The sequence below is a fragment of the Lytechinus pictus genome, chromosome 7 (assembly GCF_037042905.1).
Source record: "Lytechinus pictus isolate F3 Inbred chromosome 7, Lp3.0, whole genome shotgun sequence".
In the NCBI taxonomy this organism is placed as follows: Eukaryota; Metazoa; Echinodermata; class Echinoidea; order Temnopleuroida; family Toxopneustidae; genus Lytechinus; species Lytechinus pictus.
The window spans coordinates 4,938,995-4,955,000 of NC_087251.1; the positions used below are offsets into that span (position 1 = coordinate 4,938,995).

The 16,006-nt window shown below is 33.7% G+C and overlaps 1 protein-coding gene across 2 annotated transcripts in view; it reads left to right on the top strand.

Moving 5' to 3' along the window:
- The window catches only part of LOC129265106 (serine/arginine repetitive matrix protein 1-like), a 45,715-nt gene extending 41,392 nt beyond the window's left edge, over positions 1 to 4,323 (top strand). For both annotated transcript variants that reach the window (XM_064101729.1, XM_064101730.1), the window contains exon 11: positions 679 to 4,323. In XM_064101729.1, coding sequence (XP_063957799.1) covers positions 679 to 745 — 67 coding nt within the window. In that variant the 3' untranslated portion in view covers positions 746 to 4,323. The remainder of the gene's footprint in view (positions 1 to 678) is intronic.
- The last annotated feature ends 11,683 nt before the right edge of the window (positions 4,324 to 16,006 follow it).

Consider the following 16,006-nt stretch of genomic DNA (forward strand, 5'->3'; position numbering starts at 1 on the left):
CCAGGTTAATGAGTGAATCCCAGATTGATTATCTATTATATTCTACAAAGTAATCAAGTCAGCTTATTGTCAGTTGATCAGTCCAATGTGCAGGAAAGAGGATGGTCCATGGCAAATTTTGCAGATGAAACTTCTTCCTCGGCTTTCACCCATTGGTCATGAGTTCGCATGCACATTTTTCTAACAGCGAAGATATATGCAAATCATGATTTTTTAATGTGTCCAAAACTGGATTGTCATGGTACTGGAATATTATGGCAAAATATCAGAAAAAATCTTGGAGTATAATCCCTATTAGACTTGGCACTTATTGATCTTTGAGTGAAGACATCCAAAACATTTATTGAGAGAGTCTGAAACTGTGTTGCCATGGTAATAGCAAATTAGGGAAAATGCCATTGTCATGGGATGGGCGTAGTAATCACCTATATTACAGGGTTTGTCTGTTCATATCTCTTTCTAGTCTTCCATATAACAAAGATGATTCTTGGGATTAGTATCATGAATATTGCTAGGAAAAACATCCTACTGTCCATCAAGCATTATGAATCTCAGAATATCTTTTTCTAGTTTTCTCATTGTCTATTCATTTGGATATGATTCTTTGTCAGTCCATCTCCAGTTAATTTTCGTTCGTCTCTCTCCCTGTCTCAATGTTTATTTCTTTTGTCTTTCTAGATTGGAACGTCTTGTGGCAGTGCTCAGGAAGAAAGTAGCTGAAGGGACAGTCAAGACAGTTAGATGAGATCATTCTGCATCAACAATTCAGGCAGATAGTGAATAAGATTTAGGTAAACTTTAAAGACACATAGGCCCGTATTCTGAAGTCAGGTTTAACTTAGACCATGGTCTAACTCTGTGCTAAAATTATGGGAAGCCAAAATTCAAAAATTCTTTTTATATTACATATTTCTTATGTTTAGTATTTTGTTTCCTTTTGATTTCATATTGAAGAAAAATACCTCAATATACTTCAGTTATTATTCCCAGATAATTTGAGTGTCCGTTTGAGTTAAAAACTTGGATGTGTACTGTTAGGGTTAGGGACTTTCCATAGTTAAACCACAACTTTAAACCAGGGTTTAATTTTAATTTGAACCCGACTTCAGAATAAGGGCCATAGATTCCAGATAAAGTGTTTATGAAATATTCATTTTTTTGTCTCACCTGCATAGCAGAGTGAGACTATAGGCGCCGCTTTTCCGACGGCGGCGGCGACGGCGGCGGCGGCGTCAACACCAAATCTTAACCTGAGGTTAAGTTTTTGAAATGACAGCATTACTTAGAAAGTATATGGACCTAGATCATGAAACTTGGCCATAAGGTTAATCAAGTATTACTGAACATCCTGCCTGAGTTTCATGTCACATGACCAAGGTCAAAGGTCATTTAGGGTCAATGAACTTAGACCATGTTGGGGGAATCAACATCAAAATCTTAACCTAAGGTTAAGTTTTTGAAATGTCATCATAACTTAGAAAATATATGGACCTAGTTCATGAAACTTATACATAAGGTTAATCAAGTATCACTGAACATCCTGCATGAGTTTCACATCACATGATCAAGGTCAAAGGTCATGTAAGGTCAAAGAACTTTGGCCACGTTGGGGGTATTTGTTGAATTGCCATCATATCTCTATAAGTGTATTGGTCTAGTTCATAAAACGTGGAAATAAGAGTAACCAAGTATCACTGAACATCTTGTGCGAGTTATAGTAGTTTTCAAAATCAGCACTGCTGCTATATTGAATTGCGTGATGCAGGTGAGACGGCCAGAGGCATTCCACTTGTTTAATGTTCAGCCTAGATTTTGGTTATCATGTATATAAATATGTAGATCACATTGTCAATACCTTCACCTTTACAGTTGATTTTATACTTCTTTAAATTTTATTATGGAATCTTGTTATTTACATGTTTACTGATAAATCATGTATGTTATCTGACATGGACAATGTTAAAAGCGACTTCTATTTTAATACAGTGGTATCTAAAATATTTGTACTCCAAGTTATTATTACAAGTCAATTGAATAGCTTCATTAGTTCTTTTTATATATGCATTTGTTCATGGATGGCTCCAATGATACTATTCATTCATTTTACTCAGCCTATTACAAGTTTTAGATATTTTAAAATGATAGTCATGGGTAGGAAATACACCTGAAAATATGCAAAATAATGTATGGTATATAACATTTTAATCAGGTATACATGTTTTAAATGAAATTTTAAATGATAGTTATTTATATATAATTATTCGGTGGAAAATTTCTTTTGATGATTTATGTTTTGACTTTTGAGAAAGTTCACCTGTATGTGGAGCTCATTCTTGCAGTTTTAATTCAGTGTACAGTATATTGTTAATTTTTGAGTGATTTTGATAGAGACTGAAATCATGTCTCTAAATTCTATTCTATTACCATTCTTTAAAGTTTATATATCTTTATTCCATCCATTTCTGCACAAAGGGTAATAGCTTTGCTGGTATATTCATTATGTAAATCACCTTGATGTCTTTTAGAAATTGTATGTGTCTGTGAAAATAATTGATTGTAATCATGTGTGTATTCAATATAAGCTCATCAATCTATACACATTCTTGGGTATAAGAGGATTTTTGAAGGTTTCCATGGTGGTATGTACAATCATGGAAGAGTTTTACACTATTTTTTTTATATCCACACATGTGAAGCATACCTATATTTATCAGTCTATGGAAGAAATAGTTAATGTTTAATTAATGAATGCCAAGAAGAAATTTGCCAATACAATCATAAATTTAACCCAGGTTTGTATTATTCATTTATGTTTGAAATATGATCATAGCAAGGCTCCACACTAACTTTTTTTCTTGACGGCTAGATCGTTCCACCAAAGTCGTTAATTTCATATTTTTGTGGCCCTAAAACAATAGAAAACATTACAATTCATCAAAACTTTGGGAGACCAATCAGGCCACAAAGTGTGGGCTTCTATAGAATTTTGGTGGCCCTACATTCATTTTTAGTTGCCCTGGGCCATTGGGCCATTGCTAATGTCGAGCGCTGATTATAGGATAAAGTATAAGAATGCATGTACTTAATCATAGCTTAGACGCACATAAACTACTGCCCCCTCAGTTTTTTTGTTTAGATTTATTTCTTTGTCAACAGATATTACCTCAGTATGATGAACAATAAAATGATAAAATCTACCGTTCAACATGTTATTACCAATACCATTCTGGAACTGTGTTGTCCATTTTCAAATGTCTTATAAAATTTCAGTAAATTAGTGTACTGGTAATAATGATAAAATGTGTTTATTTAAAAAGAATTATTTACCCAGGGTAGCCATTTTAGTAACTTTACCAGCGGTTCCATGACATTTGCTCTGGTGACAATTACTCCTATGGAAAATCTTAGTGTTAAACCGAACATAAAACATAACCTCCCAAACTAAATAAACCCTATTTCTTATCTTTACATTGTTTTGAAACAAAAAACTCTATTACAATCCTAATTCTAACCCTATGTCACAGGAGCAAATGTTGTGTCACCATACCAGTGGACCCTTTATAACATCTTATTATTATTAACCTTCTGCAATATGCTGAACACCAGACTAGAAGGCAATTATTTATAAAATGAGGTGGCTTGGATTTGAACACATAATCTGCTATTCATTAGGTTACAACTGATTACTTGGTAAAACTTTACTATAATTAGAATGAATTGATCTCTTAGCAGGGAAAAAATTACACGAGGGATGGGGATGATTTAGCCCCCAAAATGCTATAAGAAAATTGGAAATCCCCATTCATTGCAATGTTAAAGCTTATCCAATGTTGCAGATTTAGGCAGTAAGTTGTGAAAATAAGCCCCTTAAATTTTTTTCAGAATCACCCGATGGACATCCATTAAAAGCTTTGGCTTTAAAATATGTCATCATATGTCAGGTATATCTTGTTTAACTGGTTTTCAAATAGGTAGCATCAAACCAGTGAATGCTTGATAACAACACTTTATTAATACTTATTTTTAGTATGACAAGTCAGTCCTTGCCATTATTGATATTCAGAAAAGGAATTGCTGCATTCATGTACAATTTTTTTTTATCAACAAGCTATCTGCTATACACAATGAACTACCAATTTCGTTTCAATGTCAGTTACATTTTACCCAGTTGTAAGCCAAAATCATTTTTTTTCCTAAGTGTTATAATTGTAATTATATTTCCTGAATACTTTAGAACATTCCACCACAGGTGCTATTGTGATCTGGTTTTCTTTTGATAGAAAGACAACCATTCAATAAAACACAGTAACGTGTGGAAGTAAATTTGGAGCTTGTGATTTGATTTTCAATCTTAGTACACACATAATATTACCTATGGTTTACCCCAGGTAACAATAGCAGAGAGAGTTGGAATCAACTCTAGAAATCAAATGCAATACGATTTTCACTAAACTAGAAGCGCATATTTAGAACTTGTGCTTGATTTTCAGAGTTTTATGTACTAAACCTGTTTTGCAATGGGAACCAGATCAGATATTGATCTTTGACCTTAGATGTTGATGTTAGTGATTGCAATATTTGTGGTGTATATGAATTGTGTGGTGCCTGTGCAGTAGTCCTGAGATAGCTAGAGTGCTGATGTAGTTTGCACAAAGAAAGAAAACACAGATTTTTTTTTAATGTATTTTTCAATGCAGTCAAATCCCTTCATGCTTCATGATTGACAATTCATTAGACTGAACAATTGACATAATTTAACCTCCGAAGTGAATTAAATGATAGCAGTTGACTTGCTGGTCAATTGGTCATAGCAGTTGACTTGGAAGTCAACTATGTCCGACGATACCTTGCAGCTTACAATGTTTAAACCTGCATTGTGACTCAGTGAAATGCATTAATTATAGCATATGAGCAAAATTGTTTTAAAGCTTCATAAGAACTTCATTAAATTTATGAAATTATGAAAATAATGTCTGTGAGGCAAAAGATAGCTTTCTATCTTCAAAAGAGAAAAGCTATAACATCCTCTATCATGTGGAGGTGTGACCTATAAATTTTTTTTGTGTGTGTTTGTCCCATTTTCATGTTTCTTTGTGGTTTTATATCATGCACAATGCTCAGTTTGGACTGTCAGAGGCCAAAGACCAACTGTCCAAGACCAAAGATGTGCCAGGCCAATTCAGACCTCTGAAGGCAGGTCACATAATTGTCTTTGATACCAAGGCCAGGCGGGTGTTTCATAAAGCTGTTTGTAAGTTAAGAGCAACTTTAAGTACGACTCGAGGATCACCATGCATGATTGATAGTTAGATTTAGTGACTTGTTACCTTGGTATTTCTTAAATATTTTCTGGCCTTTCCAGGCCAAGTAGTTCAGACCATCAAGGACTACACATTCAAAGCCAATTTCAAAGCTACATAATTGCCCTCAAGGCCGGCCTCGAGGAGAACCACATTGGAAGAACATGAAATAAACAACCAGGAATAATAATAATTTGACATTGTACATGACACTCTCTGTACTACAGTCATTAGTATAGGGATTCAGTCGGCGTTTTGGGGTCACCTTTACATGTTGGATTTATGTAGCAATTTTTCATATTTACGGTGTCATTTTAACATCATAACATATCATAATGTGCTTTATGATGAAAGTTCAATCAAATATTCCTCATTTTGAACAGATTACCCAAGGGAATTAATTTATATTTTCTGCATTTTGCGTCTCCTATTGTAAGAAATTAATATGTTTAGTCCTTATGTTCACAAAAAGACTTTGGGAATATCAAATGCCTTGAAAATAAATGAACAAGTAAAGTCGGGCTCGGAGTCAATGACATTCCAAAGTGACTGCATGACCAAACCCAATAACAATCAGTACTTTCAGGTGAGCATGCTTGGCATATGATATGCTACGAACTTTATTTTTATTATACATATTTATGGTGGTGGTTATTAAGTTAACGCCCCCGTGAGTGTGCCTTTTTAATAATTATGAACGTTGAAATGAGGCATTTTAGAGATAAAGAACATAAAACCTGCCATAAAGTGCCATTATCTGTTGGTAGCTGTTTAGTAGGTAGATCAAAGTGCATCGCTTATCATTTTGCCCTTCACTCTATCTATTACATCGTCTATTTTTGTAATCATGTAAGATGCACATTTTCGTGAAAAATCAAAAACTCATGGCTGGTACCCGTTGCAGGAAGAAAGGAGTTGCCATCAACACTACTCCAAACATCTGACGTAATTTAATTTTTGGAAAATTAGAAATGCGCGTTTTGTTTCATTATTTTTTATTTGTTTGTTATAAAAAATATTTTGTGTGTGTGTTTGTTTGATTGCAAACTTAATACTACAAAGTGCACTGGGCTTCTCACACTCAGTAATCGTCTACTATCTGGCGCCATTAAACCGTTATCTCCACCACCCCCCCCCCCTTCCATTTTCTCTCTCACCCTCTTTCCCTTCAAATCCATTCTCTCACCTCTCCCTCTGTTGCCCCTATTTCGTTCCCTCATTCTTCCCCTCAGTCCATCTTTATAATACATCTTTCTATCTCTGCTACCAATTCCCCCATCATTGCTTCTCCGTATCTTGACATCATAAGATGGATTAGTTCAATCCGTTTGTTCTTTGGTTTAAGTTCTTCTCTTTCTAGCTCTTTTCCAAACACAATTATTTACCATTCTCTGACTTTGTTTATTCTGCTATACCAACCTTTAGAACCACCGGGGCGTGTTTGTCTTTAGCATTTTTTAAAGTCACATGTAAAAGAAAAAAAAAGAGGGAAAGAAGTCATTTTAAGAAACCTCTTTTAAACCGTCAAATCCCGCTAATCAGTCAAACTAGTCAAGGTCGTGACACTCATTCATTTTGTGTTATCATTTTAGCTCAGTTCCATTCTAATTCAATCGCTGTTTGCTCAAAAAATCACTTCGGTAAATTTAATACTTTTGTTTGAAATCTCAAAACTATGCCCCACAAAAAATAACCCCGAATTTTTTTTACAGTGTTATGTATGAAATGTAGGTCGCCGACTGAAACACACCCCATATATAATGTACAGTATACAGGACGGTGTCAAGGGAAAAATGGTGAAACAAAACACTGTGCATTTCCATTGTGTTCAAGTTTAAAACAAAAATGATTTTAAAGTAATCGTAAAAGAAGTCCTAATGATTCCCGAAGAAAAAAATAGAAATGATTTTGTACAATTTTCTACGGATTTTAATGATCGTTATTTATGAACTCGAGACATGAATATGAATCAAAATTCAATGTTTTTCTATTACAATTTCATTGAAACGGAAGGGAATCAATCTCATAGGTAAATTTCATCGATAACTCGACATAAATTATGTCCCTGTGTGACTATCGTGTAATTCAATCTCCAGTCCATCTGACATTTATTTTTTCACAAACGTAACCTGATAACTATATTTATTTTACATGTGTCACGTAGTGTGAATATGTTCATATTTTCCTTCATCTGGCATAATGAATCTACAATTTTTTAGCCTTCTGAAAATATACAGCGAGTGATAAAAACATAATAGTTTATTCTATCATTAAATATATTTAGTGATTGATTTCCATTTGATTTTTTCCAACAAATGTCATACTTGGAGAGAGTACCTAAAATGAACGGTAAATGCAGAATTAATTACAGGAATATTCGGTGAAAATAAAAATGCAATGAATTAACCTTTTTACCCCAAAACTACATGTTTTTTTGTGTTATTTATTGTATTTATTTATTTACCACAATGGTACAGGGCATTGATATGAGGTTACTGCACTGTATCCAGTAGACATTGCGTCGTACCCTGCTTGCGTTGATTGTAGAACTAGAGAAGACAATATTTATTTTTTGTTTTAGTTGACACTCATCAAAATGAAGTATCAAACTTCAAGATTATCTGCAATCAAATTGTAGACAGACAAACATGTAAATGAATTGTAGTCCTACTTCATACATTAGCACTGCAATACTGGTCTTCAGTACATATATCATGTATTTGTCCTTTGTAAATGTGCGTAGCCTGTTAATAGTAAGCGCATATAATCTTTACATATTGACACTCCTTCGGTTTTACATATTTGTATATTTACAAATTAATTTACCCAGAGATAATAAGAGAGTATATATAACAAGGTACTTGTCAATATAGAGACTGTGTAAAGTAGTGGCTAATTTGTATTATCTCTTCTCAGTGCAAGTATTTGTAGAACAGTGTTGATATCTGGGCAGTCAAATGTTGAATTTCCGACGTGAATTTGTTGACATCTCGCTGTAGAATAAGCAAATTAATCAGCTATTTAATCTAGCATGAGATGTTGTCATACATAAATACACTCGACTGATGAGTGTGAAGAAGTCAATACGTAACTGAACATCAAGTGAGATATATACATGAGCATGTCCACTGTCGTTCATTAGTGGGGCGTGGATATACCCCCCCCCCCACACACACACATACGCACCCCACACACTTTTCGAAGAGGGGGTGGCCTGTACAAACACCACTTTTCACCCAAAGATATCATTTTTTTCGATTATCAAATAATCAATGTTGTTTAAACTATGTGAATTCTTTTCTAAATGCAGTTAAAATCCTCAAATATGCATAATTCTGAATTCTAAAAATGCAAACTTCTCGCTCGGTCGCTCCCCGCTCCATCACATAATCTTACCCCATGTCCATGAGGATTTTGCTGAGTTATCTCATTTTTATAAAGGGAAGTCTGGGTAGGATTTCGGGCTCTAAACGACACGTATTGTGGGCTCATGTAGAAACAATCACAATCATGTGTAACTCAATTCGATGAAGAGATGGTTCTGGGTTGTTATTATATTCATAATTATACTTATCCTTTTTTAATCATTTCATCCATTTTATACTAAATTTTGGATTAAAATAATCCGTAGCGTTCTAATATTTATTCCAAAACGGTTGGTTTACCATTAATATGGACATAAATTATTGCTAAGTGGGAAATTGAAACTTTTAATAATGGATTTACGTCAGAAGCTATTATTCGGTTAAAGTTGATATTGTTTAGTTATTGTCCTCATTACTTTTATTATACAGGTAATTACAATAATGATAATGACAACAATAGATTATCATCATTAGTAGTAGTAGTAATAACAACTTTTGTAACACGAATGATTATACACATATACCCTCTCACACTGATTCATTTAACACATACACACACACACCCTCAAACACACCACCACCACCAATACATTTAAACATGCATTCCCTCACTCCTAGATACGCGCACACACTGACTCTCGGCACACCCTCACCCCACTCATAACCTCAAACTAAACCCTCACATTTATCCACGCACCCTCACTCCAAAAGCGGATCACTCACAAATTTTTCACTCGATCAGCACACACTCATTCCCGAACCCTCACCATAAATACACATCACATAAGCTCAACACCCACATTGTCACATATTCAATAACTCACCTCCTCTACTCACGTAAGCTCAACGCTCACATATTTCCTCGAACTTATTAAATTTATTTATTTGTCACCCACCTGCTCACAAACCTTCAACCGATCCCCATCACACACACACATATATTTCTCAACTGTCATTTAACACGCATGAACTCTCAACCTTTAGCATCCACTCACCCACCCTCATTACATGTGTGTGTGTGTATCTGAGTTTTGTCAGACTTGTATCAATCAGATATGATTATTTACGTCTGGGACCGACCTTTAACGTCACCATCCGAAAGACGTGACCAGGGCTCGAACCTCTGCATCAATTTGTAACTTCCCCACTAAGCTTGGATTACAGGCGCACGCCACAACGGCTTGACACCCACATCTTAACAAGCATTCAACCAATCCTAATCATGCAAACCCTCACACACATCTCTCAATCTTATGCATCCATTTACCCACCCTCATCACCTACACACACGCACGCACACCCACATGCATATATATATATATATATATATATATATATGCACACACACACACAGCCTGTCACATACACATTCAGTACCTTCTTACCACCCACCCACACCCTCACAACCGTTTACAAACCTCTTTTCTCGCTAGTTTTGTACACGCATAGATCTACGTAATCCTCACACTTATTCACAAACTTTGTGCTCTGTAATATATACATACTGAATATTAATACTATAGGGTTTTAAAAATATATTAACACATAAATTTCCTCCAAAAGTGGGTTACAATGAAACTTAATCCATCAAGATTCAACAAACAATACAAGCCGGTAGCTGTCTATTGATTTATCAAACAGTTAATACCATCCAGATGTTCTCTTATTCTGTAGTCACTATGGTAACTTACGAGTTGATTTTCATGCATCGCATTCATAAACATAAGTGATAAATACATTAATATAATTATTGAATCGTTATTGTTTTGTATCATATTTTAGCTATTTCATGATCTTATCTTCACAAAATCGTAAATATATATTTTTGCAAATTTTCTACATTCATTTTTTTTACAATGAACTTCGATCGCCTACAGGTTTGTCCGGTATTCAGGAAAGTAAGCAAAACAAAACAAAATTGTTTATATTATGTTCTTTAATTATGTTTTCAATCGCAAATTAAAGTAACTGTTCGTCTACGACGATGTAATGGTTGATTCTTTCTCCTTTTGAAATCATGATTGTAGCACTTGAGTTGATTGCAGAATATATTCTTTAATCACAAGGTGTTCTTGTTGGGCATGCCTTAATATGGTTTCATGGTTCATAACACCCAGGGGTAAAAAAAAATCATGCAGTCATGCATTAAAAGCAAAGCAAAAAAATTAAAAAAATAAAAATGAATACATAAAGGGAAAAAAACTATAGTCTAATGTTTCTTGTGAGTTATACTGTTATTAAATATTACTGCTATGTAAACTTTTGATCTTCAACAAAGTACTTTTTGTTGAATTGACCCACACTTCACTGATGCTTTTACCCTAGCTACTCTAGATTCTACAAACTGTGATGGCATCTCACACTTTGGATTGAATTATGTGGTTTTGCTGGTTGGCCTTGGTTACATTTTTTCTCTTTTTTTGAGCATAGATGAAATTCAAGTTGACTGAGCATGATTTGAACAAGTCAACCCTACTGAATACAAATACCGCGTTTCAAGCATGCCTCCTTATACAGTGTAACGTATCATCAAGCATGAACAAAGTTGTTAAATCTTGATAAAGGTTCAGGAAGCCGTCGTAGATTTTTACTTATTCACAGAGGCGTGTCATCTTAGAATAAACAATCGCAGAATTATCGTTTTGACTTATATCTGTGTATATGATTCAACTGATTTTAGTTGATATTCAGAATTCTTGAAATTCAAGTTATATGTACGATTTTATAAGAACAAATAGAATTATTTTTATAATTGAGAAGAAATAGCGTTCCATTTGCTTCAAATCAATTACGTCATCAGTCCTTTTAACATGATTAATTTCACATTATTGAGCGTTCTAAAATAATGCCGATATTGTCCCTTTATCTTATGTTTAATTCATGTTTGTTTAATTTAAAACTGCGTCTTATTGGATTAGCTTATCTCATTTCATCAATTTGTTTTGGGTCAATAATGGATAATCATTTGAATTTGACATTTCTTGCTCTACAATATAAATTGTAATATAATGTCAACGAACATAATACATAAATTTATTCATTTCGAGTAAATATAGTGCCTTGATTACCTAACCGAGTGGATACGTGCGCTATATACATCCAATATTATAATTATGTTATTATCAAGATATAAAAATACTAGAGTAATTAGCGGTTTTATAGAAAATTAAATTTTAACAAAATAATCAAGTAAAATTAATCATGATGATCGATACATATCCTTGTGAACTTTTAATGAACTTTTAACAAAGATTCCTTATAGTTATATGGACTTGCCAACTTATGTCAAATGTCAAGATTGATATCATTCCCTCAGGCAATTTTAGAGAATTCCCTTCAACTTAACCGTGTTTGCGGATCACCATTCAATAATTCTGTTGTCAGTTATTCATATTTCCATCATAGATCAATTCCAATGTATTCTATTTTCTATTTCTACCGCAGTGACGTCACTATGATTATAGCAACATCGATTGTGTAACCACAATATGAATATTTTTACAACTTTTTTTTCTCTTGTAATTTGGATATTCATTTCGGCCTGTCATACCACAATAATTAGGGTACATGGTGTGGTTCTATGCGGACTGAAAATAGGTAAAAACTGTTTGAACTTAGAACTCATTTTGATGAAGGTAAAATGAGGGGTTTTGATTTCAGCTAGTTGTCCCCATTCAATATATCCCGAGAAAAAAGTCTGGTGATGGGGATATAGTACATCATGGGGGAATGAAATGAAAGGCAAGGTGGGGGAGAGAGAATAGAAGGCATCAAGGATCGTCAGACAAGCGTGTCGTCTACATGCAACTCAGCCCGACAGAGTCCGGGGATCTTTTGTCAGTCTCACGTACAGTATTGCTAACTCTCAGACCAACACCGCGACCTCAACAATAATGCATACCTCCTCGCCTCATACCCCCTCATCTTATTGTGCCCATATTTTGGGGTCGGAGCGCGCTAGGGGAGAGATCTTAATACATCATTTTTTTCATTGTAACCCTTATGTTTTCCTCTCGTTTTGTCCAGACTCTCTCTTTTCTTCTTCCTTTTCTTTTAAATTGAAAATCAGTAATTTCCGACTCTCCTTTTGGTGTTTTATATTGACACATGCCAATCAGGACTGGGTTCGTGGTCTGATCAAAAATTGGTTGGATTTTGAATCGCTTGGCCGTGACCGAAATGTAACTAGAAACCTTTTACCGCACAGACCTTGGATTTGGACTTAAAAATTGGGTCTCATTCGCCGAGAAGGAAGTGGTATACTCAAATTGCCAAACAATTTCACTTTAAAAAAAGGAATGCTAAAAACAGGGTCTAAGGCCACCAAATTTCAGATTTACGATAGTTCTTTTTTTTTGTAGAGAAAAGTGCCTTTCTAAACCTAAGACAAAGAACATTTAGCACATTTTTTGTGCAGCAATGTACATTGGATACTATTTTTATTCTGGAAATATAACATTCCATACTATATGCAAAATATATATATTTTATCATGAAATAACTTCAGAGTCAGTGATAATTTCACTTTTCCTTTCCGTCTGACATCATTTTAGTGAACTTTTTTTTTTCATCTTGGCCATTCTTGTTTTAAACCTTCATTGAATAATGGCCAATGGTATCAAGACAGTATCTGACCTTTTTAAAAATCAAACTTGAAACATTAAATGGAAGTTAAAGATATATATCATAATTCTCCCATATTTTATGCTTAAAACTGGATTGATTAAATGTCTTATAATTTATTATTATTGGTATATTAGCACACGCGAGTAGACATATGCCTATATATCATGATACAATTTTTTTCCCCCATAATCTATTTCCTTGAATGTTGGTGTTTTTCGACTCATATTTATTGCAGTGGGTTGCAATCTTATCTAGTTATGATAAGAAGAGGATGATAACTCATAGGATGAACTTTAAAGGTGCGTGTTCACCTTTTCGAGTGGTTTAGAGGTACACGCCCCTTTTAAGAGAGACGGATGTTGGTATTGTTAGCTGGGTTAATGGTTAACCTACTCCTATGTAGAATCAATGGTGGGCATGGTCTATGATACTCTGATAAACCTACCTATATCACGTATTGGACAAGGCTGATCGAAGTGATCAATAGTTGGATGAATTCATTATTAATTCTTTTTCCAATTTGAGAATTGGATTCAGATAATATTAATATGAATAATGAAAATTAATTTCTAAAGTGATTTAGAGTGCTCAACTAATTAAAATACTGCGCTTAAGTTGGTTTCTTGAAATCTTTCAAAGACGAATGAAACCTGTTGAATTCTGTTCTACCATGATATCCTTTTCAATTTCATCTTCCTTGGTAATCGCAGGTCATTTTGATCTGCCCGTATCGTCTTTTTTTACAATGAAATATCATTAAACATAATCATTACCAGGTCCCTCGGAGAGGGCCTTAAACACTCTGTCTCCTGGTTGCTTGCTTCCAAGCATTCCTACTTTCTTAGCAAGTAGGTAAAAAAAAATCACCACCATTTACCACTTACCATTCATTATTATTATTCTTATTATTATTATTGATATTATTATTATCATTATTATTATTATTAATAATGTCAATCATTTGTATTGTTATTATTATTATTATTGTTTTTGTAATTGTTGTTGTTATTATCATTAGCGTTATTAATATTATTATTATGGACAGATAAAGAAAAAGCTTGTTGCAAACACCCCTCAATTCCGATATAACTATTTCGTTATTTAAATTTTAACATTTTAAAATTCGATATATTGCCCTGTAATTATATACAGTGCCACTTTCATGACTGTTGACCATGATAAAAAAAATGTTTGTCCTATTCCAGCATTTTTATAGCAATTTTATTTGTAGTTGAAGTATCCTATCAAAATATGAAAAGTTGGTGCCGGGTTGTTGTTTGTTTGTTTGTTTTTGTTTTGTTTTTTATTTTTACAAATGATGCGATTTCTCCCAAGTATTTAGAATACGTTCAAGATGTATATACAATATGTATATGGGTAACTAAATTTTTCAGTAAGCCAGAACGGCAAAAACGCATGGCAAAATTGTTATGCATATAGCATGGGTGGCTAACAGAACTAAACCCTTTGTATTAAATCTTTACATTTAATATTGTCTATTTCTGAGTAACGACCCCTAATCAAATTGACCAATTGAATGGTCAGTTTAAAGTTTACTCTTGATTTAGGTCTCTCCACCCCTCCATTCGACTTGGTAATTTGTGGCTTTCAAGCAACAATAAGCTTTCAAGTCTCCTTTTGTTAGTAGCTAGACAAAACCAATTACATCATTAGTATTCTCTTAATTGAAGGCATCTACTACGTGTTTCATAATAGCTAGTGTCTTCGTAGTCACTCAATTCTTTTCGTAAAAGCAGGCGGTACAGCTTTCGCAAACAACGTCTTTTTAATAGCTTTTTCCGAGCTCTCCATCCATTTAAACTTAAAATACTGGTATCAGCTGGCGTATTATCGATCTTAACTGCACGTATGTTACATTTTTTTTTCAAATTAAACTATATGATTATTATATTAACCTCAATTTGTTGAATTACTTACACATTAAACACTCCCCTCTGTTTCATGAAATGGAAATTTTTGTATACAAATAAACCTTTATTGAAATAACTTTTTTTTTATTGTAATTCGACAAAATATAACAGCAAAAAGACATTAGCAGGGACAAACCAAATGTGTCATGGATACTGTATCACACACAATTTAAGCATCGAACATGATGAAAGCGAGGCAAAGAATGCAATCAATTCCTTCTATTCTAAGATAAATTTCAGTTGGCTTCTTATAGAAAGAATCTACAAAAATTCAAGGTATGGCATATCACTTTTAAAATGATATAAAACACAAAAAAGAAAGACAAAACTCATGTTGGAAATTATAGACCTATTAGCGTGTTAAGTATAGTGTTGAAAATTTTAGAGAAATGCGTGTATTCTCAAATTGAGAAATACTTTAAAGAATACAAAATCATTTATGAATTTCAATCTGGTTTTAGGAATGGTTATTCTACTGAAACATGTTTCATTCACTTGTTGGATTTTGTTAGGAATGAAATTTCTGAAGGCCGTTATGTTGGGATGATTCTTCTTTTCTTACAAAAATAATTCAAAATAGGATTGTTAGATTTATTAATTGCTTACACCCAAGGACACGTGTTAGGAAGCAATGAAATTGAAAAAGTTGGCCTTTGTCGCATAGACCAGTGATGGCAACAACTTATTCTTCACCATGTTTATAAAATTTTCTTTTCAAACGAATATCATTACATATCAAAATATTTTACTCAGCCATCTAGTATTCATGGTCATGAAACAAAAA